The following is a 26,860-nucleotide window of genomic DNA, read 5'->3' as shown; positions in this document are numbered from 1 at the left end:
TTCAAAATAAGAAAGAAAAAGTAAGAAGCAAAGAGAATGAGAGAGCAAAAATAGAGCGTATTAACGCTCGCAATTCGAGTATTCCTTCTAGGTAAACGTGTACATCGAGACGAAGGGTGGAAGGAGTATAGGCCTGGAGTCGGCAATATGGCTGGCCAGATGTGCATAGGTAGGGTGTCGGGGTGGTGTTAGTGCCGTACGTTATTTATGTCGAACTACCGTAAATCCTGCCCGAATCTCGCGTGTTTTCATGGAATCGGTGATATACTGTGTAGAAGCAGGAATACAGCTTGCATGAAAGCATAGCATACGCTTCCGAGTCAAACAAACATGAAGTAAGTTCCACGTATACGATACAGCATCGAGTGAGAGAGAGGGTCGAGTCATATAAGATCGAGCCGAATTCAATATATGAGTTCAAGTACTTACTTCTTTTTGTCTTCTATTGTTTATATTGTAGACTATCAATAGATATTTTTAATAACTTAACATTTCTTATTATTCTTCAATACTGATATTTTCATTCTTCATCAATACAACATAATGCTTTTTCAGCGTTTAAATTTTTTGAAAGGATTTACTAAAAATTGTTTAGGGTAGGGCTTTGCAATGACTTTTTATCAAACATATCCATAAGTGTCAATTCTTTTATACTTTCCGATTATATCCTTACTAATCGAATATTCCTTTCACACATCCGTTTATTCGTATTTAGACTTGCTCGCCGGAAGATATTCTGATATGCTTCCAAATTTTGCGTTTCGACGCCTTTGTGTATCGTAAAAGCAAACGGAACTTCTTTCTACCTATACTCATATCCTATCTTTTTTACATTGAATAAAAATGTTGTATATCTTCGGATTATCTTTATTTAAATTGAACTCATATGCGTATATATACTTGCATAAGATGAAAAAAATATACATACAATAATTTTAATACACACATTTGTTTATCTCAGATGAAAGTTCTGTTATACGCATGCGTATATTTTATAATTTCTTCTGCAAACAAAAATTCTTGCTACATTTTTCTTAGTCATTCTTTTATTAATATTTTGTTTTTTTATACAATCTTAGTAAAGCGAATGTCAATGATACAATATAAAAATGTTATTATCAATCGTATTACTAACATTGATTCATTCAATATTTTGGCACACGTCTTCACAATTTCATAGGAAAAGTTATCAATGAAATTGTTTGATAACATATTTACGTCAATCAGTTTGTGAATCACATTATGATTCATATTATACATATTATTCGATATATATAATTTTTATTTAATTAAATTCTGATATTTAAGTATATATTTAATGATTTTATTTTGATTTATATTTTGATTAGATTTAAAAAAAACAAAAAAAAAAGAAAATAAATGTGTGTATATAAGAGAGAGAGAAAGAAAGAACCAGAGAGGGAGAGAAAAGAGTGAGAGTGAGTGAGTGAGTGAGTGAGAGAGACAGAGAGAGAGAGAGAGAGAGAGAGAGAGAGAGAGAGAGAGAGAGAGAGAGAGAGAGAGAGAGAAAGAGAGAGAGAGAGAGAGAGAGAGAAAGAGTGAGTTAAAGACAAAAAGAAAGGGAATTGTTTGAAAAGGGTTATACCGTAACATGATCGTGACAGGCTGGTGACGCGAACCTCTGTTCTACTACTTAAGTACATACAAATAACGCGAAAAAATAACGTTAACTTTAATATTCTGGAGATTTCAAAATACAGCTATATAAAGAGATCATTTTGCTAGAATTTTACTTATTGAAATTTTTTTAAATTGCACATTTGATCAATGTAATCACATGCAACACATTGCTAATTATTTTATAAACTTGTTTGAAAACAATCACAACGGAGAACATAGAAAGATTTGAAAACCACGCGTATCACGGATACACTCTAGTTCTTATCATAGAACTCGGGCTTGTCTGATCGTACGCTGAGCAAAGAAGGAAGTGGCAGTATCTTTTAGTATTCCGTTTCGTTCTGTTCTCATTTCGCGAGCGGTTCATGCTGTTTTAACATAGTCCGCGCACGGTGAAAGTGACACCAAACGCAACATTTTACAGGATATTGAAGAAATTTTTGGTTAATATATTTATGAGTAAAATATCTGATATAATTTCTCTATCATTTCAAAGAGCGAGGAAACAATGAGACGATATTCATATTCTCGTCGACAACAAATTGTTCCAGAAGAATATCGATCGTGGTAGAATTTTTTGCAATATTTTAATTATTTTGTACAAATAAATGCACGATTCTATATAAATATGACAAAGAATAAACACATTGTGAAAAATGTGGTTCTCTTTATGTTGCAGCGAAGTGAGCATATCGTCCGCTCGTGCGTCGGTAATGGTATATGACGACGTTAATAAAAAATGGGTACCAAGTGGCAGTTCCTCAGGACTCTCCAAAGTTCAGTTATACCATCATCAAGTGAACAATACATTTCGCGTAGTGGGAAGAAAGTTACAGGATCACGAAATCGTTATCAATTGCGCGATCCTCAAAGGATTAAAATACAATCAAGCGACAGTCACATTTCATCAATGGCGAGATAATAAACAAGTATACGGTCTGAATTTTTCCAGTAAGGATGACGCCGACGCATTTGCTAGGGCGATGTTACAAGCACTCGATGTGAGTTCAAACTAATTGTTGCAATCTTATTTTAGCTATTGATAAGTCTCAATTCAAATATATTTTGGATTTATTTTAATAATCGTCTAATATTAGGTATTGAGCAATGGAAGCAATATATCGAGAAGTCTTGCACCTGCCTCAGCTACTCAACAGCAATCCGTCTTTCAGCAACAGCAACCTACTAATGCTCAATACGATGAAGATATGGGATACAGGTTCGTCCTTTTTATATTTATATTTTATATTTATATTTATATCGAGAATTTCAATTACGTTTTGTCACTTAGCTTTTTGTAGCAAAAAGTCATAAAATTATATTAAAAAAATATATATTTATTTTTCATCCAGAACCATGACCAGAGAAGATGTAGCAATTATTCAGGAACGCAGAATGTCTCAACAAAGCCAAGGTATAAATGACGTAACAATATATATCAATGTTATGAAATTATGAAATCAAAGAGAGATCTTCAATATATATTTTATTTACAGCAACAAATAGTCCGAACGCAATTTCTCCAAGTTGTCCTCTCGCATCGCAGCAACAGCAACAGCCGGCTCCACAACAACAACAACAACAACAACAACCACCACCTCAACAATCTATGCAACAACAACAATCGCAGCCGCCAGCGCCACCACAACCTCCGCAACAGCAACAACAACAACAACATCAAGTGCAGCAGCAACAACAACAATCGCAGCCATTGCAGCAACAATCTCAATCCGGTCATCATAGAACTTCGTCAGCACCTCCAGCTCCGCAACCTCAGCAACAAACTGTTATACAATCGATGCAAGTTACCGGTGGCATTGGAACTAGTGCAGCACAAATGACGAGCGGAGGTGCGCCTCCAGTACCTCCACCACAGCCACCTATGGCGGCAGCAGCTCCACCGTGTCCACCGGCAATGATAAACTTTAACGTCCCGGTACCACCACCTCCAATGATGATGAGCCAATATGCGCAATCCCCATCTTCTCAATCAAATTTGCCGAATCAGTCCCAAGCACAGTCAATTTATGGTAGTAGTCAAGGAAATCAGTATGGAGCCGCACCGAACAATAGTCAATACGCGACTGTCGCTGTCGTCGGGCAAAGTCCATGTCAGTATTCTTCTGGAAATCAGAATAACTTCTACAATAACAACGGACAAGTTGCTAACGCGTATTCTAGTGGACAACCTGGACAAACAAATCAGTATGGCGGCGGTGGTGGTAGTAGTGGTGCTGGTGGTCCTGGTGGTCCTGGTGGGAATCAATATGGAAGTAGTAATTCGATTGGTCAGTATGCCAGTAGCGGAGCTGCGACAACAGGTCAGGGTTATGGGGTAGGTGTCGCAGTCAACGTTGGTGTCGGCCAGCCGAATCAGTCTCAGTACAATATTGTATCTCAAGCACAGGCACAATATGGTACTAGCCAAATACAAGCAGTTTCGAGCGCTACGAATCCTTATGGAACACCATCAAATTCAGTGAATCAATATAGTAGCACTAGCGGTGTAGGTGGTAGCGGTGGTACTTGTGGAAATACTGTTGGCAGTGGTAGTGGTGGCCCTGGCAGTGGACATCACGTACCACCTGTTAATCCTAATGTTTACGCTCCTCTCGGTAATGCTGGTCCTCAACCACCTCCTATGCTACCAGTGGCTGGGCCTGCCGCTCCACCTCCACCTCCTCCACCACCTGCTCCGAAAATCAACGCTGTTAATCTAAATCCTCTTTCTGGATCTGGTTCCACTGGATCAGTAAGTTCTGTCACAAATAGCGAGCCATCACCGGATTCAAATTCGTTGGCTGCAGCAATTCAAGCGACTCGTCTTAAAAAGAAGCAACAGGTTTGTGTTATCTTTTTTTTTTCATTTTTTGTTTTATTTGTTTAATTCTTATTTTTTCTTTATTCGATTGCTTTTATAGACATCACAGCAACCAGTAGAAAACAGTGGTTCTAGTACTAGTAGCAGTGGAAGTGCTGGAAGCGGAAATTATGGTACTTTAGGAAGAGGTGGAGGTGGCGGTATGGCTTCCATGATGGATGAAATGGCTAAAACTTTAGCCCGTAGACGAGCTGCCGTTGAGAAAAAACAACCCGAACAACCACAAGTAAATTTTTCTCGATAAATTTTATATTTTAAGTTTCTATTATCAAATCGTTATGTTCTTTTTTTTATGTATACATATATACTATATATGTTTAGGAACCTGAGAGTTCACCCGATAAGAAATCATGGGATAAGAATAGTTCATCTAACAATAAATTCTCAAATGGTGCCGAATCACCAAAATCGGTTCGCAAGAGGTTTGGTTCAGCTTCGGAGGATACACTTTTAAAAGTAAACGGTGTTAATGATGGGGCTGTGCTCACTGCTCAAGAAATGGAAGCATTTAAAGCAGAGATTATCAAGGAAGTGCGTAAAGAATTTCAAAAGATGAAACAAGAGATTGTAGATGGTAAGGATATAAAGAATGAGTCGAAATGGAAATTTCAAATGATTAAAAAATTGCTTATATGTTTTCTTGTTTTTTTATACTCTCAGCTGTCAGAACGGAACTAAGTAGAAGATAAGGATGAGATGCGGACCAGTTTGAACTAAAACGAAGGAAAAAATGAAGAATTCTCTACCATTGTGTAGGTCAACCGAAACGATCATCGACAACCGTACACGAATTTTTTTTTACTACGTATTCGCGAAAATGGAATGCAGTTATACCCCATGTATATCAGACATGTTTGTGTGTAAGTACGTTATATCTAATCTAGTGTTTTAAGTGAACCGTACCCTTTCGTTGCTTACTTGAGCGAATGGTAAGCAATGTGATTTTTGGATAAAATTGATTCTGATTCTACCAATTCGATGCACACTACATTTTAGCATTCATATTAGTCTTCGGTGGTATTGTACGTTTTTTAAATTTTTTTTGTTTTTTATTTTTTTTTTATGATTTTTTAAATTAATAACGATTACCATGTACACTGTTTCGATAACTTGTTCATAATTGAATCGAACAATCTAATGTGATGTAACGTAATGCTGATCTCACGCACAATGGAAAACGCTTGCGTTTCTATGTAAATATCACAAAACTTAATTCAGCAAGAGATACGTAAAAGGTTATAAAAAAAATATCCCTACTTTAAGACGCATTTAAAATATCGAATTAAAAATATTTGCATTGAATTTTGTTGCGGTCATAATGCAATTTTATCCTTTTAAACATTTTTTTTTTTTTATATACGTAATATACGTATTATATTATATATTATATATACGTATATATTATATTCGCAATATCGATATCACTTGAATTTTTTTCGTACATACCACCACTTCCATGTACAGATTTCATTAATACGCACAGTTCAATACATTCCAAATCAAAGTTTTTCGGTATTGCAAAACAGGTAGAACAGAATAAAGTGATCATCAACTAACTGCCACACGATTTTCCAGTAAAGTTAGTTCTCGATCTACTCGAGAAATATGTTTCACAATTTCTTTTAATACAAAAATATATCCATTATCCGATCGTTAAAAAAATTACGATCGATTTTATATCTACGCATCATTGATCGCTACAAATTCAAAATTCAACGTATGACAGGGCGATCATGTTTGCTACCGATATAGTATACTACTCTCCGTTCTTATATTTTTTTATCGTCTCTCGTACGATTCTCACAGAAAATGAGAAAATTAACATTGCAGTTCATATATATTCTATGTATCTATAATATAACCATACGTACGCTGATTCGCACCAGCTTATTGGCATTTATTGCATTCAAACTGAACAGGATCGGAGAGTGTTAGCAATCAAGAAAGAAAGAGGAGAAAGAGAGAGAGAGAGAGAGAGAGAGAGAGAGAGAGAGAGAGAGAGAAAGTGAGAAAGTGAGAGAGAAAGAGAGAGAGAGAGAGAGAGAAAGAGCGATAGAAAGAAAGTGTACGAAAGAAAGAAAAGTAAGAGAAAGAAATGAAGAGAAAAAGAAAAAAAGATTATCATATCCATTCCTCGCAGTATTCATTTATTTCGTAAAGTGCTAAAATATCAATGACATTCGATGATATGATATGATTCCTGATATGATATGATGTCATGATGTAAAATTAAATGACGTGTATGATAAACATCGATGATTCATTATATTAATATTATATATTTTATTTTTCTTTTTTTCTTTTTCTTTGCTTCATAAGACGGACTTATGACGACTGATTATTAAATTAACGCATTAAGAGCGCAACGATAATGTTAAGTATTATCAAACTAAATTTTTTATTTCAATTTCTAGTCGTATAAGAAAAATAATAATGAAAAGTATAATCGCTAACATTAATATCCACTTCAATATTTCATAAGATAAAATTATTAAGAGATAATCTCAATCCGATTTGGATTTTTAAGAATTATGATATTTGCGCATTTTCTTACAAATATTATCTATAAAAATGATTCGTTTTAATTTCATATTTTTTTCCTTCGTATCGCGCAATCGTTCTTAAAATTGTAATTACATATTAAATTTTTGTCTTAAGGTCGGGGACAAAAAAAAAACTAGTATCTAATCTCTTTTAATGCTCGGATAATCTCAAATTAAGACGTTTCGTTTACGATGTTTCGATACAACCGACTGAACTGAATAAAATAATGCTCTCGTTGTTATGATAAGCATGTATATATTCTTGGCAAATCTTTTTTTTTTTTTTTTTTTTTTGCCACTCGATGCATTTCACATTGAAACAATATATTCCGTTCTGTTTTATCGCATTCCACTATCATTGTACGACTTTCGAAAATTTTTATGCTTATCGACGTTTATATTTTGCTACTTGATTTCATTTCCATATTAACTTTTAAGGCTTTCCACGGTGAATAATCTTGCGATCGCGTTGCGTCGTCTTTTTTAAAAAAAAAAAAATAACGATTCGACGAAAACTATTGTTTAAACAATTTACAAGGTTAAATTTTAAACGATCGAACCAACAGGTGGAACAGGTATGCATGTGTGTAAGAAATAATATAACATGAGTGGCTGTGTGCATATGTGTATGCGCGCGCGCGTGTGATTAAAAATGCGAACGTGAATGTTGGACGGTGGGTGTTGCGTGTAAAGAAGAGAAAAGGGAAAAGTTTGGGCGCGGCAATGGTAAACGTTCGATGAATATAAGGGGAGAAGTGAATCGCACGGGGTACGAGAAAAGTACGACTAGTGTTAGATGCATTTATATTATATTTAACATATGTATATTTATATATACATATATCATACATGGATAATTTTAATAATGATAGGATTAACGTGCGAGCATAAAGAGTGTTTTGTTACGATTGAAATTATTTAAGGAGCGTAAAAGGTAGCGTGGCGATAACGGATCGACATTGCTTTTTACCGATACCGATGAATGGAGTCGGAATCGAGCCAAGTCGGGAGATATACCGTGTCCAGGGCCATTATAAACGATGTGTATTATAATTAATGTATCAGCAGCAAGCAAAATACACGTATGATATGAAAAATAACGAGTGAAATACTATTTTATGTATTACGTGCGACGTAACGGCAACGAGAGGTCGAAAAAAACATTGTTTATTTTAAACGCTCCCCTCTATATATACGCTGTTCGATAATTTGCTCGCTGGTTATTATTTCTTATCCGAAATATACTGATAACCATCGATATCTCACCGTGTGCATACGTACACAATGTATGCACGATAAATACCTTGACTCGCATTAACTTCTTAATCGTCGATCGTCGAGTCTCGTCGCCGTTTCCCGTCGTTGTTTATAATATAAATATACATATAGATATGTCGACGATGCAAATTAAAAGGTGAAAACCATTTAAAAAACAATGTGGCAACGTTACTCCTGATGATAAACATTATAAAAACGGTAGGCTGAAAAAAAACATATGATGATTTAGCAACGTTTTCGATTATACTATACAGATTCAGAAACGTTTGCACTCCCCTCCCCCTTTCCCCCTTGTGTCGTTTAGCAACAAGAAACATCGATGATATCGACCCTTAGAGAACTGTTCTTACTTCATCAAGTGGAATTGCAACTACAACGACAACGACGGAACGTATCCTAGACTCATCGAAGAGAGAAGGCTCGACGAGGCCACGTAGCGTATTCTATTAGCGTTTAAAAAGCGATCGCGCGCGCGCGAAGGAAAATTTATACGAACTACAATTAGCAGCGTTAATACGAAAGTTTGAAGAATCGATGCCGAACACGCACTGTTTCTTAAAACGTATCTTGAAAATATTTGTATGTAAATGAATGACGAAATAATAAAAAGTATACGCTCAATCTATTCTTTAGAGTAACTTTCCTTTCTCGAGCGAGATGAACGAGTGAGAGAGAGAGAAAAAAAGGATTGTTTTTGCCCCGTTATTTATAGATCCAACGCATTTTTTGCGAATACGATCCGTAACCCGATTTCTACGAACCGTGAAACTTCCTCATTATCATCATCATCGTGATCAGTGAGAAAAATCGAGACTCGAGCGTTCTCGAGAAATGCATTCGCATTGGATGCGGGTCACCGATAACCGCATCGATCTCCACTCCACTACTACTTGCTGATTTTCGATCCATTTACCATTATAGCAACGATGCGTCACTAGCTCGTGATATGACGTAAGAGAAGGGCGGTAGGGAGGTTTCGCATCGATGGGAGAAAGATAAGCCATACGGAGCTGTACGAGGGCTGGTCAGAAGGGATCGAGAGAAGGGGAAAGAACGAATGACGCATCGAAAGAGGCAGGATAGCGCGGAGGATATCTAGCATGGCCGATCGCGGTCACGGCGTTTCCGTTCAACGATTAGATGTTTACACGTAGGTAGAAACGAGTTGCTCGTTAATCGTGTGCGCGCCATGGGTGCGACCATGGGTGTTTCACGGTTCGTTGCGAATCGATAACGCGTAAAGAGTATCGAGTGAGCGCGACGCGGCGTCTCGATCGATCTAAGTAGTAGTAGTAGTAATACTAGTGTAGTAGTAGTAGTAGTAGTAGGAACGTAGCCGTTCGCCGTACCATTGCCCGACGCGGCGTCGGTGAATCGTCGAAGGAGATCGCCTGGCGCCGGTTATATCGTGCGTTCTCTCGCTTTCAGTTCGATCGCGTTGAGCCGTGCGTACTTCACTTGGACGCTCGACGGCCGTGACGCGACGACGGAAGTTGAGAAAAACGCGGCAAACGAGCGTGGAACTGACTTGAAACTGGTCAGGCGGGAAAAACCAGGTCACTCGTCGTTGGTATCGCGTGGTATCGGTGACTGGAGGAGACGAAAGAAACGAAAGTCGTAAAGGTAAATGCGGCAAAGCGTAGACGCGCTTGCGCCTCACGGAGCACGGACGACCACGCGTTGCGACAACAGAGGAGCGGAAAGGGAGAGGGAGACACGCGGCGCAGTGTGAGAATTTTGGAGGCGACGCGACGTGGGCTGGTGAGGGAGCTGCGACGAAGTTGCCGGCAAATAAACGAGAGAGGAAAGAGATGCGATAATTGACTGCGAGTAAAAAAGAGATGCTTCGTGTATGCACGGCATCGTGTAAAGTACCGGATCCTAGGTTAAACGTAGCGCTACAGTGTACGGTAGCTTTGATCGATTTGTTGTTTGGTGCATAATAACACGTGATCGTCGAAAACGAAGAAGAAATTGAAGCTGGTGTGTAAGGAAATGCGAATTGGTGCCGGTTGTCTTTGCTCGCTCGTCGGATCGATGGAAAGTCGGTGAAACAAAGTGGTGAATTCTCTCGTTAGTTTTGCAACCCAGTTCATTCGTTTCGGAATAAGGAATACGAGTTGGGAGATTGGGAATCGGTGAATCACTGTTGATAATTTCGCGTGAGAACCGTGACCAATATTTGGCACGCTGAAACGTGAATGGATCGACGTACCGCGTGTTTCGCATCACTCTTGAGGATTGAACGTTTATTAATAAAATAGGTTATTTTTTACCTGCGCTGAAAAACAGGGAGACGAGACAATCGATTTTTTTTAATCTTCGCTTTGCTCGGATCCGTTGTACGATGCGGAAAAACGGTTTTTCATTTTTGTGAAAGATTAGAGATCGAACATTACCGATCATTAGAGATTCGAGTGAACGAGATCGAATAGACGAAGGAGATCGCGCGTTCGTTAGATTTTCTCGATCAGTGCTCGATCATTGAACACGCGTTCGGCCGACTGATAGCTACCGCGAAAGCTGCCACAAATAAAACATGATGCGATACGAGAATCGCGAGTGATGACGCATTCAAAGACATCGCGCCTGTAAGGGAAGACTCGACCATTGACCGAAAACGAAAACAACACTGATAAATTTTCATGTCTTGTATCTTATTTTTCATATTCGCGATCGTTTCTTTTTCTTCTTTCTTTCTTATTCCATCCATGAAGTATGAAAGCGTACTTTTGAAATATACTCAACTCTCGTCGATCGAAGATTAACTGCATTGCTCGATCGACGAACAATAATTTCGATCCATAAACGAGAGCATCGATACAGACGTACTCTCTCGATAATTTTGATCCACGTGCGTTTATCGACCGGTCGACGGTTTTTTTTTTTTTTTTCAGCGCGAGGGAATGAAATCAAACGCGTTTATGGGTTAGCAAAGTGGGAATAATTACGATTACGGTCACGATCACAGTCACTACGTTCATCAACACAGTGATATCATCACAAGATATCAATCGTCCAAGTAACGAAGAATCGGGATCGAATCTCAAGGAATCGAAATTTATCTTCTAAAGGAAGAATCGTTGGTCGATGACTATTCCACGATCGTTTCTTTGCAACAGTGCGAATCGCCGATAGATTTGGAAATAAGGGAGATTTATCGAGGAGGAGGAGGAGGAGAAAAGACAAAGGTGAAAAGTGGCGAGATCGAGCGAAAAGCAATATCGAGGCGAAGATCGACGTCGGTAACGAGACAGGGAAAGGAAAACTGTTGAGAGGCGGTCGCGAGACAGGGGCAGTGCCGTATCCTGGGGGCCCAGGGTATGCGCAAGATCTATTAATAACTTGTAATACGGTAGTAGTGGGGCGCTGTCCGCTAGCGGGTGAAAATAGAAAAGAATGTTTTTGGAATCCAATTGGACTTGGTTGGCCGAACGATGGGGCAATATGGCCGACTTGGCCGAGCGGGTGGACGATCTGATATGCAGTTTCGACTCGGCTGGTGACACGACCATGGATACCTTATCGATGCTCATATTCGGCTGGATGTTGTTCGGATTGATGGTACTGTGCGTCGGCAAATACGTATACAATCGGTTCGTTTTAAACGGGCTCAGTTCTGGGACAATAGTTACCGCCAAGGACGGCCATATCGTCCACGGTGATAGCGTCGGTGTCAGTGGTGGTGGTGGTGGTGGTGGAGGTGGTGGTGGTGGTGGTAGCGGTGGTGGTGGTACTGGTGGTGGTGGAGGTGGTAGTGGCGGCAAATTGCTTTTGCTTGGCAAGCAAAAAATCGTTTCATCCTCGGGGACCGGGGCAGGTGGTGGCGGCGCCGGTTCCGGATCGCTTGCATCCGTTGGTGGCGGTGGTGCCGCCAGTCCAACTTCCGGTATCGCCACCTCGCCTTACGTCCCTCCGACACCTCCTGTCCGCAAACGTCTCACAAGGAAGACATCCGGCGGTTTGATCAGCCCGGCGAGAAGTAGCAAAAGTTTGCATCTACCGACGGCAACTGGTGCCGACCCCGATGCTGTCCGCTGGGTTAACGAGGTTATCGTTTGGCTCTACTCCGATCCAGCGATTTTGGACGAGCTGTTGGCCGTTTGGGTCGCGTCTCTCAATCAATTTACCGCCAACTCTGTCGACGAGGTGAGAGAAACGATCTCTGCAACGTGTAGATAATAACCACGTTTTCTTCTACGTTGTCGTCGAGTTTTTGGGGAACGATGGTCGAAAATTGAAGAAAAAAAGAAAGAAAAGAAACGAATCGGAATTTAATCCGCAGTGAACTTTGTTCGGCTAAGTCTTCGTCGCGTGCTGTGTAAGACAACAATCGGCTAGACTAGATAACACTGCGCAATCTTCTCGCGTAGGTGTTTCTTGAGCAACGAAACGCGATTACGAGTTATTGTCGGACAATTTTACCGGCGAGGTTCTAGGAATCAGCTTTTAAGCTGTAAGCTTAGTCAAATTATACACGAGCTTATAGTTGGCTCAGTTATTATAAATTCTTACGTCGAGCGAAACGTTTCGTTGAACGCTAAGAAAAAAAGACTAACTAACTCTTGCTTCCTTATTTTTCGAAAGAAATTTCCACGAAAAAAAATTCATTCACTCTGCGTTCTTCTTCTCCTTATTTGCAGCACGGAGTCGGGGTCGAATTCGTTCGAGTTTTACCTGAAACCCATCCACCGAATCTCTCTAACATTTTTTGCGAATGCGATTCGAAGGACGACGTGGTACGTATTCGAGAAATTCGAGGGATCCCTTTCGACCCGTCATCTTGCCGACACATTCTCGAATCTGTTTCGTTCCAGACGATCACGTGCGATTGCGAAGCCACTCCAGCCTTACAGTTAAAAGCATTCCGCCGGAAAGCTGAGAAACTCGAAGTAAGTCACTATCGAGTGAACGTGAACCGTTTCCGCGCCCGATTGAACGTCATCTGTATCACGGAGAAGCTTCTCCTCGATTTGAAATGCGACGGCTGGCCGGACGTTAGTATTTTTCACTCTCAATTTTCAATCCCTAAAAAGAATAAATTCTCTCTCGTGGTTATCTCGCAAATTTTACGTTATTAGGTGAAAGTTTCATTGGCCCAAGTAGGCACGATAAAGAAAGATCTGGACGAGAGCCAGTTGCAGGAGGTCGTAACGGAAATCGTGATAGGAGCGTTAAGGGGGACCAATGTCCATCTGAATTTGTTCCAATATCCGAGCTGTCCGCGGTTATGGAGGGAACCGGCGAGCACTCAGCCAAGCTTCTCGATCCCTATGCACTACGACAACGTGGTAAGTGCAAATTACGATTTTCACGCAACGATTTCCTTCCAGAAATTAATTATTAGTTGTAGATTAACATTCGTTTTCTTCCTCGTAGCATACGTCGAGCAGCTCGCTCCAAAGCTCGCGGCAACGGCTTCAGACTCAGAGCCCGACCCTGTCTCAAAACCAGTACGTGGTCAGCGACAGGCGGTTGCTCGTCAAAGTGGCGAGAGCCGCGGAATTGGGTGGGGAGCAAGGCGCCGTTGAACCGTATTGCGTCGTTGAATTGGACGAGCCTCCTCAAAAGAATCAGACGTCCGTGAAGAAGGATACTAGAAACCCGTCCTGGGACGAGGCATTCTTATTGTGAGATTCTTATTTAGAGGAAGGACGCGCGTCAATCAACGGCGCGTTTTAATTGTTCCGTGTTTTCCAGCGATGTTAATCGGAATACGTCGGAGGTATTGTTGGAAGTTTACGATCGCGCGAATAAATCGCAACGATTCTTAGGTCTGGGAATCGTGGGGATCGACGAGCTTCTCGCGAATCCGAGTCAAAGGCAGATAATACCTCTTCAAAATCGGCCCTACGAGGAAGAAGATATTACCGGCACCCTGACCGTTGAGGTAAGTAATATATGGAGTATAGAAACGACGATGAACGTTTAAACGTGATATTATTTCACGAAAAAAAATGTTCAATTTTGCTATTGCCATTGTTTTTCCTTTTCTCTTTCGTGTCGTTTCATTCGTTCTTCCTCTTTCGCTCTATCTCTCTCTCTCTCTCTTTCTCTCTTTCTGTTTCTCGTTCTCTTCCTTTCTTTTCTCTCTCTCTCTCTCTCTCTCTCTTTTCTCAGTTTCTATTCATCGAGGGTGCGGAGGTGCCTCAAATTGGGAACAAACCTTACAAGGTGAAGGAGACGATAAAGCCGGTGTCACCGACTCCTCGTACCTACACCCCGACAAATCTCATCAGCGACAATAATCTAAATTACAACAATGGTAACAGCACACTTATCTTGTACGACTCTACCGTTCAACCCGAAGGGGGTAATTACCTATTACTTTATCTGAAAGGCATTGCATTCACAAGTATGAAATATACGTAGCGATACCTCGTTAGTATTACATATTTTCCTTTTCTTCGCGCGTTTTTTCTCCGCGTTTCTCGCGTGGCCCCTGCAAAGCTAATTTTAGCTGTTGTTTTTTCTCTTTTTTTTTTTTTTTTAAACAATAGTAGATCTTTTTCTTTTTCTACTACTAGAAGAAAAAGCACGTAGAAGAGCGTAGATTATATCGATCTAGTTTAAAACTTCCGACGAGTTTTTTTTATTTTTATTTTTTCCGAAGAAATTTGCCTTTCTTCTTCACGGTATCCGCTATCACGTAGTGCAATTCGCATGTAAACGTATGTAAAAATTCTTTGCCTCTTCCACCCCTCCTTCGCCCACCTCCCTTTTTCTTTCCACTCCGTTCTTAGGTAACGATTGGCTTTAACGATTCCCGCCCCACCCCCTAGCACGATATGATGCGATTTTACGCTCACCTCTACGGACGAATTCGACAATTCTTCAAAGTTATTTCGACTACCAGAGAAACGAGGCTGGCAGATCGTAATGACAGCAATACGCAACGCTTGCATAATCGCACGGCCGCGTTTGCCAGACGCGGAAAATTATCTGGTAGACGAAATGACGGATGCTTGGTAGAACGTTGGACGTAGAAAGTCGATCTTATTAAATTTTATATATATATATATATATAAATTTTTCCCCCCTCCATCGATCGAAAGGAGGAGAGAAAAATTGTTAAATAAAATCGTAATTCGCAGATTACCTAACGAACGGGAACGTGGTGGACTCGCCTTACAGAACTGGTCAGAGCAACGGGAATAAAGGAACGCTTATAGTGCACAGCCAGCAAAGGGTAAATAAATGCACGCACGCATTTCGATACATAAAATTATCTATACAAATTTTTTCTTTTTTCGTACTACTACTAACACGTATTGATTATTGTCTATTTTTTTTGTGGTGTCTTCTTTTTTTTTGCAGCAGCCAGAGCGGCAGATAGTTAAGGTAAGCTTGACGTCGTGTCGTCCCACACGCGCACACACACATACACACACGCATCGTGTCATCGTCGACGTGACAATCTCGCTGGTTTCGGATCGAAAATCCGTGTCACGCCACTCGTGTCTCTCCAATCCTCCTTTCTTCTTATAATTACACGTTGTTGTCTCTCATTTGCGTTCCAGTAAAATTGAGAAAGATCGCGATAGCGTAATTTCTTTTTTTTTTTTTTTTCTTTTTTCTTCTTCCCTTTCGCGAGAAACTTCCTTCCGTTCATCGCACCTTTTCCTTGCCGCATTTACGAGCCGCATTTATGGAAATCAAGCAATGCCTTGTGTTTTACGAGAACACTAATTATCGTCAGTTGAGTGGCGTGTTGTTTACTAATTCCACAGGTCGCCCTAACGGAAAGTGGCAACTGGCAAGAGATCTCTCCGGAGGTAATTATTCTCCTTGTTACGAGATATTTGTTTTTTTTTCCTTCCTTCTCCCCTTTCTCCTGTTCTTTTAACGTTGTATCTAATTTCTCGTTATTGAACTTGTTATTTACTTCTCGTAAATAACGGGGGAAGAGCGTATGATATGCTACGCAAGCGCCTGTTTGCAATATGTTCAATTATTAAATTTCACGAGATCTAATCATACGTCCTTCTTCTAAACATTCAATTGAAGCGTTAGACTCGATTCGAAAACAAAAAAAAACCTTTTTAAAAAAATTCTGTAACCGATGCTTGCAAACCATAACTTTGACTACCTGTGTATAAACAATTTAACAACTTCCTTCGTTTCAGCATGGACCGAAAGATACCAGCGTGACATCGGGACCGGAAAGCACACCGAATTCTTCCAATTCCGAAGGTAATTTTACCGCATGATTTTCTTCTTTCTGCACCACGCTACCACGTGTACGCAACTGTATAGAAACTTTGGTCACAATCGAGTCGCAAATCATCGCGTGTCATCTTGTAATTATTGTAGAGAGGGGAAGAACGAGAAGAAAACGTCGAGATTTCTTTGGCACGATAAAGAAACGGCTGAGTCGATCGAAGACGAGAAGCAGATCGGTTGGACCGGAAGGCGATGCGAATCACGAGGATCCACACTCCAGATCTATATCCGCGGACAGGGCTCGTGATCCTGGCTCGGGTACGTTTGCCCAACCAATGTTCAAACCTCGTGAAATCTATTCTCTTCTTGATTCAGTTAGCCGCCTTTCCCCCCCTCCTCCCCCAATATATAGTTGAAATCGTTGAAGCGTGAAATTCTATCTTGTTGTTTGTTTTGCGCACGAATTCATCCGATACACGATGGTCGGTGAGTACGAGATGACTGACGACGATACGATGCAATAGAGAGCATATTTTAAGGAAGCTTGGCAAATGGAAAATGCTCGATCGAGGAATCGCGAAAAAATTCACTGCGATGCTAATAGCCGCTGCCAATGCAAATTTCCTCTATGCCAATAACGCTGCTACCACGCTAGACTAACTTTACGAGGTGCAAACGACCGTTTCGCTTGAATTTTATAGCTCGTTTATCGATACCAGGGAGGGAGGAACAATCGAGGAGATCGAGTTTGAGCGAGGCATCCGGTATAAGCGGGGCGTCGACCAAAACTTACATTAACGAGGCTTCTACATTGGTCCTCGAAACGCTCGAGAACGGTATCAAAAAGTAAACAACGTTACATTTTTATTTACATCACGCATCATTTAACGCGTTACTCGAGACGGCGACGTATGTTTTGACGCGCGTCGTTTTTTGCTTTTTCAGACATTACCTAGTACCGCTGTCGCTCGCGCAAAAAAGTAAATGGCGAAAGAAGGGCACGAAGCTTCATATATTTAACGATCACACTTTCATAGCGAAACACATGGCTGGGTAAGTATTGAGTGTCGGCCAGTGGAGCGAAGTGCGGAATTGTGACGCGAAATGTTTCGTTTCAGTGGGACAGTGTGCGAGGTGTGCAAGAAAACGCTCGCGCGAAGATTAGGCAAGCAGGGTTACGAGTGTAGAGACTGTCAAATGAAGTGTCACAAGCATTGCCACGTCAAGGTAGAAACTACGTGTCCCACGTCTACGATTCAAAGTATCGAATTGTAAGTAGACCAAGTGTTTCGCTATCCTAACGAAATACATATATCACGTTAGATTTTTGATCGAATCGTTGATTCTGAAAGAAGAAAATAAAAAGAATAATCCGCGGAATTACGAGCTAATATTGTCTTCTTTTTTTTTAAATCTGATTATCACGTAAGGTCTCTTCTGCCAGTACTCAGTGAATAGAACGGGTAAGTTCTTTTCTAAAAAACAAGGAAATTATCGATACTCTCATATTATAGTCACATAGTTGCGCATGAAGAATCAATTTTCTTGCTCTTTTTATTTTTTTATTTTTTTTTTTAGTTTCGAACCTAATCATATTGGTAGTGTTTTGCAACAATTGTAAAACGCACGTGCTTTCGTTCAGCCTTTCCCTCGTACGTTTTATAAATACTAATTGTTTGCGGTGTTCGTAAAAATAAAGGACAACGCTTCGTTCACATTTTTTTATACATTTCTTTTGCCCCTAATAAGTAATTCGTTTGCCTTACGATATATGCTTTACAACAGATACTTTTACTTCAGCCTTCAAAATTGTTTCAATTTCAATTAAAAAAAACCTATTTTTGCTTTCTTTTATTCGCCTTTTCATTTTATCAATTTTAAACGATAGCGGCCAATCATTTTAGCAGCTAATATTTATTGCAATTCACAATGATTATTGTAGATTGTCCAGATACTACGATAGATTGTACGATCGAAGGATTAAAATAAAAATTTTGGATTGTTTTTTTTTAGAACGTGCATAAAAGTTCCACGGGCTGAGCGCAGATCGACGAATCGGTTGTGCTGATCAACACTTGAACGAATGCCTTCGAATAAATTAAAACGTTCATCCTACTTGGGGACTCATGTCGAAGAAATTTCCTTTGTTGAAATTAACGTTCAAATCGCTTCGTACGTAGCCTCATATATCCGCGAGAGGGAATCACGCTACATACAAATTAATATTTACACCACATTGTAGACAATCTTGAGCAAAGCAAAACTGCGAGCTTGTTTAACGATAAGCGTTAAGATTTGCACGAAGCGGCTTTGAACGCCGTAGCACCGTTCCGTTATTCGCTATTCTTATTATCAAGCCTTTTAATCTATACAAATCAATAATATACGAACACGTGAACACGTGGAAACGAAGAAGCGAACGAAACGAAACGATATAAAAAAAAGAATTAAACGAAACGAAAAAGAAGTGGTAAATAAACTTTCTTCTAGAAGCAGCATGTTCTTCGATTCGAAATAGTTAATAATCATACGTATGAAAGAGATATGAATTAGATGAAATGTTCGCGACCAATGATAAAATATCTATACGTTTACTATTTATTCTTAATAATAATAATTCCCTTGTTCCCTTTCGAATTTTCACGAAACTTTTTACACTTAAAAGAACGTCCGATTTTTTCTATTGACTTGCATAATCTTAAGCCTCGATTATATCGTATCGCTCTTTTTCCTTCGTTCTCTCTCTCTCTCTCTATCTATCTATCTATCTGTCTGTCTGTCTGTCTCGTCTGGGAAACATAGGAAGGAATCTTTATCTAAAGATGAGAAAACTCGTGAACGATAGTGCCTCTAGATACGAAAGTTCGTTGTTATCTTTGAAATATTGTAAAATCTTTATACCCGGGAGAAATAATACTCTTGACAATATTTTCGATCGGTGTCCGATAAATTCGATCGATCAATCAAACTTGAACGCTTCAACGCGCACATTTGTGCCTATGTATATCGTGCGAAAGGAAAGCAATCGTAATCCTCGCGTTACCAGTTAATAAAAAATATTACTATAATCATGATTATTACGATTGACAATTAAGATAATTCTGATAATTATTATCTTTTATTGCTATTATTACTATTACTATTATTATTATTATTATTATTATTATTATTATTATTATTGTTATCGTTACTAGAATCATTGTCTCGATTTCACATATTATCAGCGCTAAATGTAGAAGATCGCGAGCGATTTATTCATAACACGAACGAACAAGAAAATTCGCACAACTATTGTAACGAAGATGATAATGATAATAATACTGTGTTACGTTGAAAGAAATAATATACGTTATGATTCTACACGATTGGGGATCGACTTTTTACCCTTTCCCCTTCGTTCCACTCTCTCGTCCATCCAAACTGAATCGTCTGAAATGAACTCTCGAAGAAGATCGATCTCTCCATCTATCCGACAGAGAGCAAAAATTTAAGAAAACTAATTGCTTATTTTTTAACGAAACGAGATTTCTCGCGGGGATGACTTTTTTGCTTTTTTTTTTTTTTAAAACGTTTCATACTCGTCGAGCGAAATGTCGAGATATTCAGCGGTCATCGGCTGCTCGTCCGGATTCGGAGGTTTTCTTCGTTTCTTCGAGAAGTAGGAATAAGCGCCGACCTAATTCGAGGTCGAAGCTCCAATTTTTACGGAGTTTGGGGGAGGGGAGCAGGGGGCGACGGTAGCCATGACAACGTGACGTAATATCCACGTCATCGACAAAGCGCAACGACCCGGCCGTACGTTTCTCGCGCCTCGGCTAGATGATCGGTGGCTGAATGGGGTGGTTGGGGAGCGTAGCTGCGAATTTTCGATTCGTTCGTCCTCGTTCCGATTGATCCGCTCCGGATTTTTCTTTTTCCTTTCTCCCTCTCTCTCTCTCTCTCTCTCTCTCTCGTTCAACGAGCAACCTTCCTTTCCTTTTCGTTGAAAAATTCTTCTGCTGCATATCCGGAGAAAGGGGAGGAGGAGAGGAGGAGACACGCGTATAATTAGCGCGTACAATGCACACGTGCTACAAACACGGTACGAGATGAATCGTCGTCCAACGAATGGCGGCGCGTGTACGGGGGATGCGATGCTGGTTTATTCAATCGCAGGCGGGAAATTGGGACGCGTTGTCGACGGCCTTCTCAATGACGTCGGTGACGTCACCAATTTGGAAGGGAAACTGGGGCAAACGGAGCGGAGAAAAAGGAACCGCAGCGATCGTCTACCCTCCGTCTCTCCACCTATCCATCTAATCGTTTCCGTTCCCCGATTTTTCTTTCTTCCGCGTCCGTCACGCGTTCCGGTTCGTGCCCTTTGATCGCGCTTAAGGAAAGGAGAGGAAAAACGAGAAAGAGACGCGTGAAATGAGGTATTTGTTGGCTAGGTTATTTATCGTGCCAAGATAATGGTTGATCGTTGAATGAACTATGGTATTTTGTAGGGATGACACTAGAACTGATCTGGGTCAAAGAAGGGTCGTGAATGGCGTTGCTTGCTCGATGACGTCACGGGGTGCAAACCCCTGCAACTGGGTCACTCTGGTTGATTCTGTCATGGCCGTAGCTATAAACGGACCAGGGTCGTCCTTCCACGTTTTCCACGTCTTTTCGCGTGAAAACGTGTTCCGGCAACGAGCACGTTGCGCACAGAGGGATAGCCTCCGGCCTCCCGATTTCCTTTCCCTTCATTCTCCGGAACTGCGAGCGGAAATCTTGCTCGTCCGAGCTCGGATCCTCAGGGCATTTTTGAAGAAGGGGGAAGAAGAACGATTGATCGTTTGATCGCGAGGGAATACGATAGAAAGGGAAACGAAGGAAAGGATAATCGGTTAGATAAATTGTTGTGGGAGACTGGAAGAGCAGAAAGAATGGCAATCGTTTGAATGAAAAACGTTTATTTGAAACGTAAACTACAAATAGTATCGACATAGGTAATACTTAATATAAAACATTCAGTCCTGAGATTATGCATATTTCTCTTTATGCATCCTTTTTTTTTTTAATCATTCTTGCACATTTCTCCTCGTGTCTCTCTATTTTTTTTTTTTTTCCTTTGGCTCGAGGATCGCATTCGCATTTCGTTAGGCGTATATTACTCGTCCCCCCACCCTCCCTTCCCTCGCGAGATACCGTTATCGTTTCATCTCTCCCAATATTGTGCCGATTTGTTTTCGCGATATACCGTGTAATGCACGCGATAGATATTTACAAGGCACTGAAAGATCGCGTATACATACGTTCGTCGGTCGCCACGTGTTGAACGAGAACTTTCGACGGGAAAAGTTTCGAGAAAAAGATTTTTCCTTCGGTCCGCGCTTCCTTCGCTCTCCGTTCTCGATTCGGTCGCAACCGGTCGATGAAAAGAACGAGGTCGAACGCTGGCTATCTGTTCCTTTTTTTCTTTCTTTTTTCGCCACATACGAAACGCCACATCTTGCGAAAGAATAAACTTCCAGAACTCGTTCATTGCGCCGGGGGGGAGGGGGGGAGAGGGAGGGACCGGCGACGCAACAAACGGCCGAAATTCGCCGATCCCGAAACCGCCGACCGGTTGCTGCCGACGAAAACTGCGATACCATTTTTGTTAATGCGAATTGATATGTTTTAAAAAGTATTCTCTTAACGAACGATTAATTCCAATTTATCTGAAATATCCACGATCGAACGTTAAAAACGATAAAGAGATTACGAGCGAGATCGCGAGCATTTTTTTTTTGTTTTTCATATTTCGTTTCGTCTCCTTCCTTTTTTTCTTTTTTCCACTCTTGAGCACTCGTCCATATATTCCTCCTTTCGTCCATATTTCTCAAAGGCATCTCGCGCGATCTCGACGTCTTGGTTCGTTTAATTGACTCGTACATGTCGCGTAATAACCGGCGAAAATTTATTATTTCGATAGAAGCGCGTTGCGAATTCGACAAAGAAGAATTACACGCTATGTAAGAAAGATCGTCGATCGATCGTACATTCGATCCTCTGAATTGGCGAATTCGTATTAAACTTAATTGGTATCGCTTGTATACATGTTTTTTCTTTTTTTTTATCGTGTGTACTAATCGTTTTGCACTACAAAAGATACATACATAAGTTGCACGGCTACGTTGCTCGTCTACAGTGATCTATCTTGCTTACGTAATAAGAGACCAACAATTTAAAATCGCGGTACGTCGCTGTACCTCCTATCTACGAATATGGATGCAACTTTCCTCTTGCATTCCTCTTCTTCTTTTTTTTTCCCCCTTGCACTCCTCTTCTCGGCGAGACGCGCCGCCATCGACGAAAAGTAATCGCGACGAAGAGAAGAATGCATTTCTCCCCCTTTTTCTTTCTTCCCGGATTTTCGCAAACGTTTCTCGAACGTTTTGCCAAAAAAGCAAAACACGTTGTACAATAAAAAAGAATACATCGTCGCTACGTTTGCGAATTTTTTCGACGATCGCTTTTCTCTTATTTTTCTCTCTCTCTCTTTTCTTCTTTTTCCCCCCTCTCCTTTTAATCGTCCGTCGGTATATACACATTTTTCAATCCAATCGTTTTGGTCGTGGTTTAAAAAAATGGCGGCGAATTGAAACAACCGCGATTGAAAAAATAGTAGAAACCAGGAAGAGATAGATAATAAAAGATCGTAAGAAATGGTCCAATAGTGTTTCCCCGTGTTCGCGAGGAAAATGGAACGAGACAGAGAGAGAGAGAAAGAGAGAATCGAACATGGTCGAGCATGTATCGAGAATTTTTGATTGGAATTTCGCGTCCCTTCTTATCGGTATATACCGACGGAATTTTGGCAGGAGCAGGGCATCGCCAATTGCTGGGCAACGTTCCTTGGAACCCTCTGGGTCGGTAGGCCTGAAAGGCCCTTCACGTACGTGTAGGCGACGGGGCTGCGAAGTATCCGTTTCGGGCTCTTCTTCGCGTGCTTGTTCTCCTTCCCCTCCCATTTCGCGGATATCTTGAGCGTTTGAAGGGCCCTTCGCAGGGCGTCCGCGGTGCTCGATCTTTTCAACGAGTCGCTGTCGGTGCTGCTGTGCGCGTCAGAGGGGGTCGAGGAGTAGGAGAGCGACTCGGACGTCCTCCCGACACCCCTCACGTCCCCCGGGCTCCACGAGCGGGAGGACTTGGCACGAACACGCGCCGAGCTTCTTTGCACCGAGGAGAGCCTCTCCTGGGACCGGGTCGGCCGGCCTCGAAGCCTGTCCAAGTAGCAGTGGGTCCTCGATAATCTCGCGGCGCGGCACAATCGCTCGCTACTTCCGCGACGCGACAGTCTCTCCGCGCTTCCGCTACTCCCCCCGCTGCTGCACCCGCTGTCCGTGCTGCACTCGTCATCCCCGAACTCTTGCTTCGACGATCTCGCTTGGCCGCCGTTCGGGCTCGCTCTTCGTTTCGCGTCCCCCTTCTCGTTTTCTCGCCGGCGCTCGTCCTCCGGATCGGTGAGCCTCGTCGTATCCTCCATTCCCGGTATCAACGTTTGATTAAAATCTTTGCTCACTCGAGTCGGCTTCAGTTCTCCTCGCACGATTCTTTTCGTTTCCTTTCGCTGCGATCCTTCTTTTCTTTCTTTCGAAATCAAAAAACTCTCCGATACGAGGAAAAACACGCGCCCCTTTTTCGAATCGAACACTTTGTTTCACACTTCGTAATTGTTACAGGAGAGGGAAATAGAACTTCTTTCAGATTCTTCTTGATCAACACTGTGATTTCTTTTCCTTTCCTTCTTTTCCTTTTTCTTTTATTTAAGGGGTTCGAATGTCCCCTTTGAATTCTTCCCTCGAAGAACGATGTGGATATGCAATATCGGATGTACGATTATGATCGCAAACACACAGTCGTTAATGCGTTGCTAATTTTTGTGTGCGCGTGATTTGCACACTCTCGAGGGCGGACTGAGACTTGGAGATTCGCGGTCTTCTCTTATATACTGTCGCGGATTTGCGGAGGGTGCGCGCATGTCCTCTCCACCACGTGAGGGTTCGACTCTGTATCTGCGATATCGGGATGAACGCGGACGGAAGCGGTTTCTCGCCGATGCTGCCGAACCCCATTCACCAATTACCGCCATTTTCCTTATGTTTAAAACCGTGCCTTCGTTAATCCAATTATCCACTATGTATTGCGGTATGTACATTTTGTTATAATAGATATCGGTTGTTCGAACAAAACTTCCCTTCCAAACTGATCGATCGACATTAATGGCGTGGATAGAATCGATTTTTCGACGGTGCTGCCGACTTACCACCAATTGTCTACATCTCGTTACTTTACAATAATAAATATCGATATCGATTGATAAATCGGTTATTCGAATGTACAAAACTTTCCTTCTAATTGGATCGATATTGATAGGAATCGATTTTTCCACGGTGCCGCATTGTATCTCGCTATTTTACAATATCGATTGATAATTCGGTTATTTGAACGAATATATGACTGTTCTTCCAAATTGATCGGATCGATATCGATGGCATGGATAGAATCGATTTTCCTTCATCTTTAAAATTTTGCTTTTACCTTCACTAATCATTAACGAGGCATGCATCTTGTTATTTTACAATACCGATTGATAAATGCTGCCAAATCCCATTCATCGCCATTTTCCTTATCTTTAAAATCTTTTACCTTCATTGATCATTAACTCGTTATTTCACAATATCGGTTGATAAATCGGTTATATAATATAAAACTTTCCTTCCAAACTGGTCGATCGGCGTGGATAGAATCGATTTTCCTAGTTTCGATCGATATCCGTGAAACAAACTCGTTAAAATTTGACGAACCGGTAGCTGAACCGGAGTGGCGAACGAATGGCGAAGATAATAGGTGGATAAGGGTGGTAATGAGGACAGTATATAAGTATTGTATCGCGTCTCGAAGCGGAAAGAGAGAGAGAGAGAGAGAGAGGGGTCGGTGAACTCTGGACGGGACGATCGATGCCAAGGGGTGGATGTACCATGCAGGCTGATCGCATTGTCGCCAGCGCTAGATGCACCCGCGCAATAATCAATAATTTCGTAAATAACGACGACGAACGAATAGGGACAACACGGAAGCGATTTTGGCCTGTCGAATCGCGTACACAAAATATATATATATGTGCACATCGAACGAAACGAACGTGCGAAAATAATCGTTAAATCGTTCTCTATCAATTTCTAACGCAACGTAATACACAATTTGACGTAACCCTTTGAAGTTCGCTTTAATGGCCGTTACGGACCGATACGGTTATAATAGATCTTTCTCAATCCGGCCAAGTTGTTTTCGTGCACAACGTAACGTGCATTGACGTGCACGACGACGGAAATTTTCACCCATGATCTCGATATTATTACGCTAACACGTGTCACAATAGAGGGGATATTACTATGCGAAACACGTTGCAATCTGGAAACGCAACGCGACGTGACATGTAAGCGGTCGTCCGTGTTTTATTAATTTCCGAACCGCACGGCGAATCGATATAACGTTATCGAATTAGATTTTAATCGAAAAGTATGCGCGCGTTTAAATTTCTGACGCTATGTAATTTCCCCGTATATAACCGGGGAGGGATAGTAGGCAGCAACGAGCATATAGCAGTATTCATCCCTCTGCGAGGACATTGGATTTACGTAACGATCCGGTATTATTGTTGTTGGCTGCATACAATTTACTTGTTGTTTCGTAAAAAAAAGAAAAAAAAAAAAAAAAGAAAGAGAGACAAAAGTCTACTCAATGGCCTTGCTCAACCTCCCTGTCCCTCGTCATCGACGTCGAATTTCTGTCCCGAAACCCTTTGACTCGTAACGTGTCATCATAATATAATGGCATTGTATTTTGTCGAGGATAAAATTAGAATCGGTTCTGTTGCCCGTTTTCAACCAATTCCATTTTCAACCATATTCCAATTTAGAATTTGGATAGAGCAATCGCGGATTTCGTATTCGTTCGAGCGGAATCGATCTAGACTCTCTCACCGTAGAGCCGTAGAGTTATATGCACTCTAGAGAAATAAGAAACGAGCGACTGCATTCGAAAAAAGATTCGCGCGCAAAAATTCGTGACGATATTACTTCAAACGCGGACGTAATAAAAAACAATATACTCTTTCACCTATACCACGCCGAATCAATCCCGTACCCATTTTGCATTTGTTTTATAGCGGTATTCACGAACACGTACACATATTTATATAACATAAGTGGGTAGAAAACGATTATTCGGAGTGCGATCATTCCTACGTCCATTCTTATTACATAATTGGATTTATGGAGTAACGATGAGTCGCGTAACTAACTCGACGCGATGGATTCCCGCTAACGAATAGATAAAC

The 26,860-nt window shown here is 41.1% G+C and overlaps 3 protein-coding genes across 23 annotated transcripts; 2 read left to right on the top strand and 1 right to left on the bottom strand.

The window, feature by feature from the left end:
• Window positions 1-111: 111 nt before the first annotated feature.
• On the top strand, window positions 112-8,964 carry LOC107993580 (protein enabled). Of its 2 annotated transcripts, none has more exons than XM_062085005.1 (8): window positions 112-335; window positions 2,321-2,642; window positions 2,739-2,860; window positions 2,994-3,055; window positions 3,138-4,483; window positions 4,563-4,748; window positions 4,844-5,096; window positions 5,183-8,964. In XM_062085005.1, the coding sequence occupies exons 1-8, from the start codon at window positions 331-333 to the stop codon at window positions 5,209-5,211; spliced, it is 2,325 nt and encodes a 774-aa protein (XP_061940989.1). In that variant the 5' UTR covers window positions 112-330; the 3' UTR covers window positions 5,212-8,964. The 2 variants fall into 2 exon arrangements, with proteins under 2 accessions (XP_061940989.1, XP_016905569.3); XM_017050080.3 differs by lacking the exon at window positions 112-335 and adding an exon at window positions 1,569-2,208.
• A 470-nt stretch (window positions 8,965-9,434) lies between these two features.
• Window positions 9,435-19,871, top strand: LOC108003226 (uncharacterized). Of its 20 annotated transcripts, none has more exons than XM_062084988.1 (17): window positions 9,435-10,326; window positions 11,466-12,492; window positions 12,987-13,082; window positions 13,161-13,340; window positions 13,425-13,634; window positions 13,723-13,973; window positions 14,044-14,233; window positions 14,464-14,656; window positions 15,438-15,532; window positions 15,661-15,684; window positions 16,074-16,118; window positions 16,470-16,536; window positions 16,657-16,824; window positions 17,208-17,352; window positions 17,452-17,559; window positions 17,625-17,777; window positions 18,520-19,871. In XM_062084988.1, the coding sequence occupies exons 2-17, from the start codon at window positions 11,743-11,745 to the stop codon at window positions 18,572-18,574; spliced, it is 2,730 nt and encodes a 909-aa protein (XP_061940972.1). In that variant the 5' UTR covers window positions 9,435-10,326; window positions 11,466-11,742; the 3' UTR covers window positions 18,575-19,871. The 20 variants fall into 20 exon arrangements, with proteins under 20 accessions (XP_061940972.1, XP_061940983.1, XP_061940966.1 ...); XM_062084999.1 differs by having other exon boundaries at window positions 11,241-12,492; window positions 14,464-14,608; XM_062084982.1 differs by having other exon boundaries at window positions 11,241-12,492.
• Window positions 19,872-21,429: 1,558 nt separating this feature from the next.
• On the bottom strand, window positions 21,430-26,780 carry LOC107999916 (uncharacterized). Its single transcript, XM_017059983.3, has one exon. It carries the CDS (start codon window positions 24,002-24,004, stop codon window positions 23,309-23,311), a length of 696 nt encoding a protein of 231 aa, XP_016915472.1. The 5' UTR covers window positions 24,005-26,780; the 3' UTR covers window positions 21,430-23,308.
• Window positions 26,781-26,860: the final 80 nt, after the last annotated feature.

The sequence above is a fragment of the Apis cerana genome, linkage group LG14, assembly GCF_029169275.1.
Source record: "Apis cerana isolate GH-2021 linkage group LG14, AcerK_1.0, whole genome shotgun sequence".
NCBI lineage: Eukaryota > Metazoa > Arthropoda > Insecta > Hymenoptera > Apidae > Apis > Apis cerana.
Note: the sequence above shows the minus strand (reverse complement) of the source record. Positions and strands in the feature narration are given on the sequence as shown.

Coding starts and splice junctions, on each gene's coding strand:
- LOC107993580 (XM_017050080.3), top strand. CDS start 2,150: ATGAGACGATATTCATATTCTCGTCGACAACAAATTGTTCCAGAAGAA. Junction 4,484..4,562: donor GTCTTAAAAAGAAGCAACAG/GTTTGTGTTATC, acceptor TTGCTTTTATAG/ACATCACAGCAACCAGTAGA. Junction 4,749..4,843: donor AACAACCCGAACAACCACAA/GTAAATTTTTCT, acceptor ATATATGTTTAG/GAACCTGAGAGTTCACCCGA.
- LOC107999916 (XM_017059983.3), bottom strand. CDS start 24,004: ATGGAGGATACGACGAGGCTCACCGATCCGGAGGACGAGCGCCGGCGA.
- LOC108003226 (XM_062084988.1), top strand. CDS start 11,743: ATGTTTTTGGAATCCAATTGGACTTGGTTGGCCGAACGATGGGGCAAT. Junction 13,341..13,424: donor AATGCGACGGCTGGCCGGAC/GTTAGTATTTTT, acceptor TTACGTTATTAG/GTGAAAGTTTCATTGGCCCA. Junction 16,537..16,656: donor GAATTCTTCCAATTCCGAAG/GTAATTTTACCG, acceptor TAATTATTGTAG/AGAGGGGAAGAACGAGAAGA.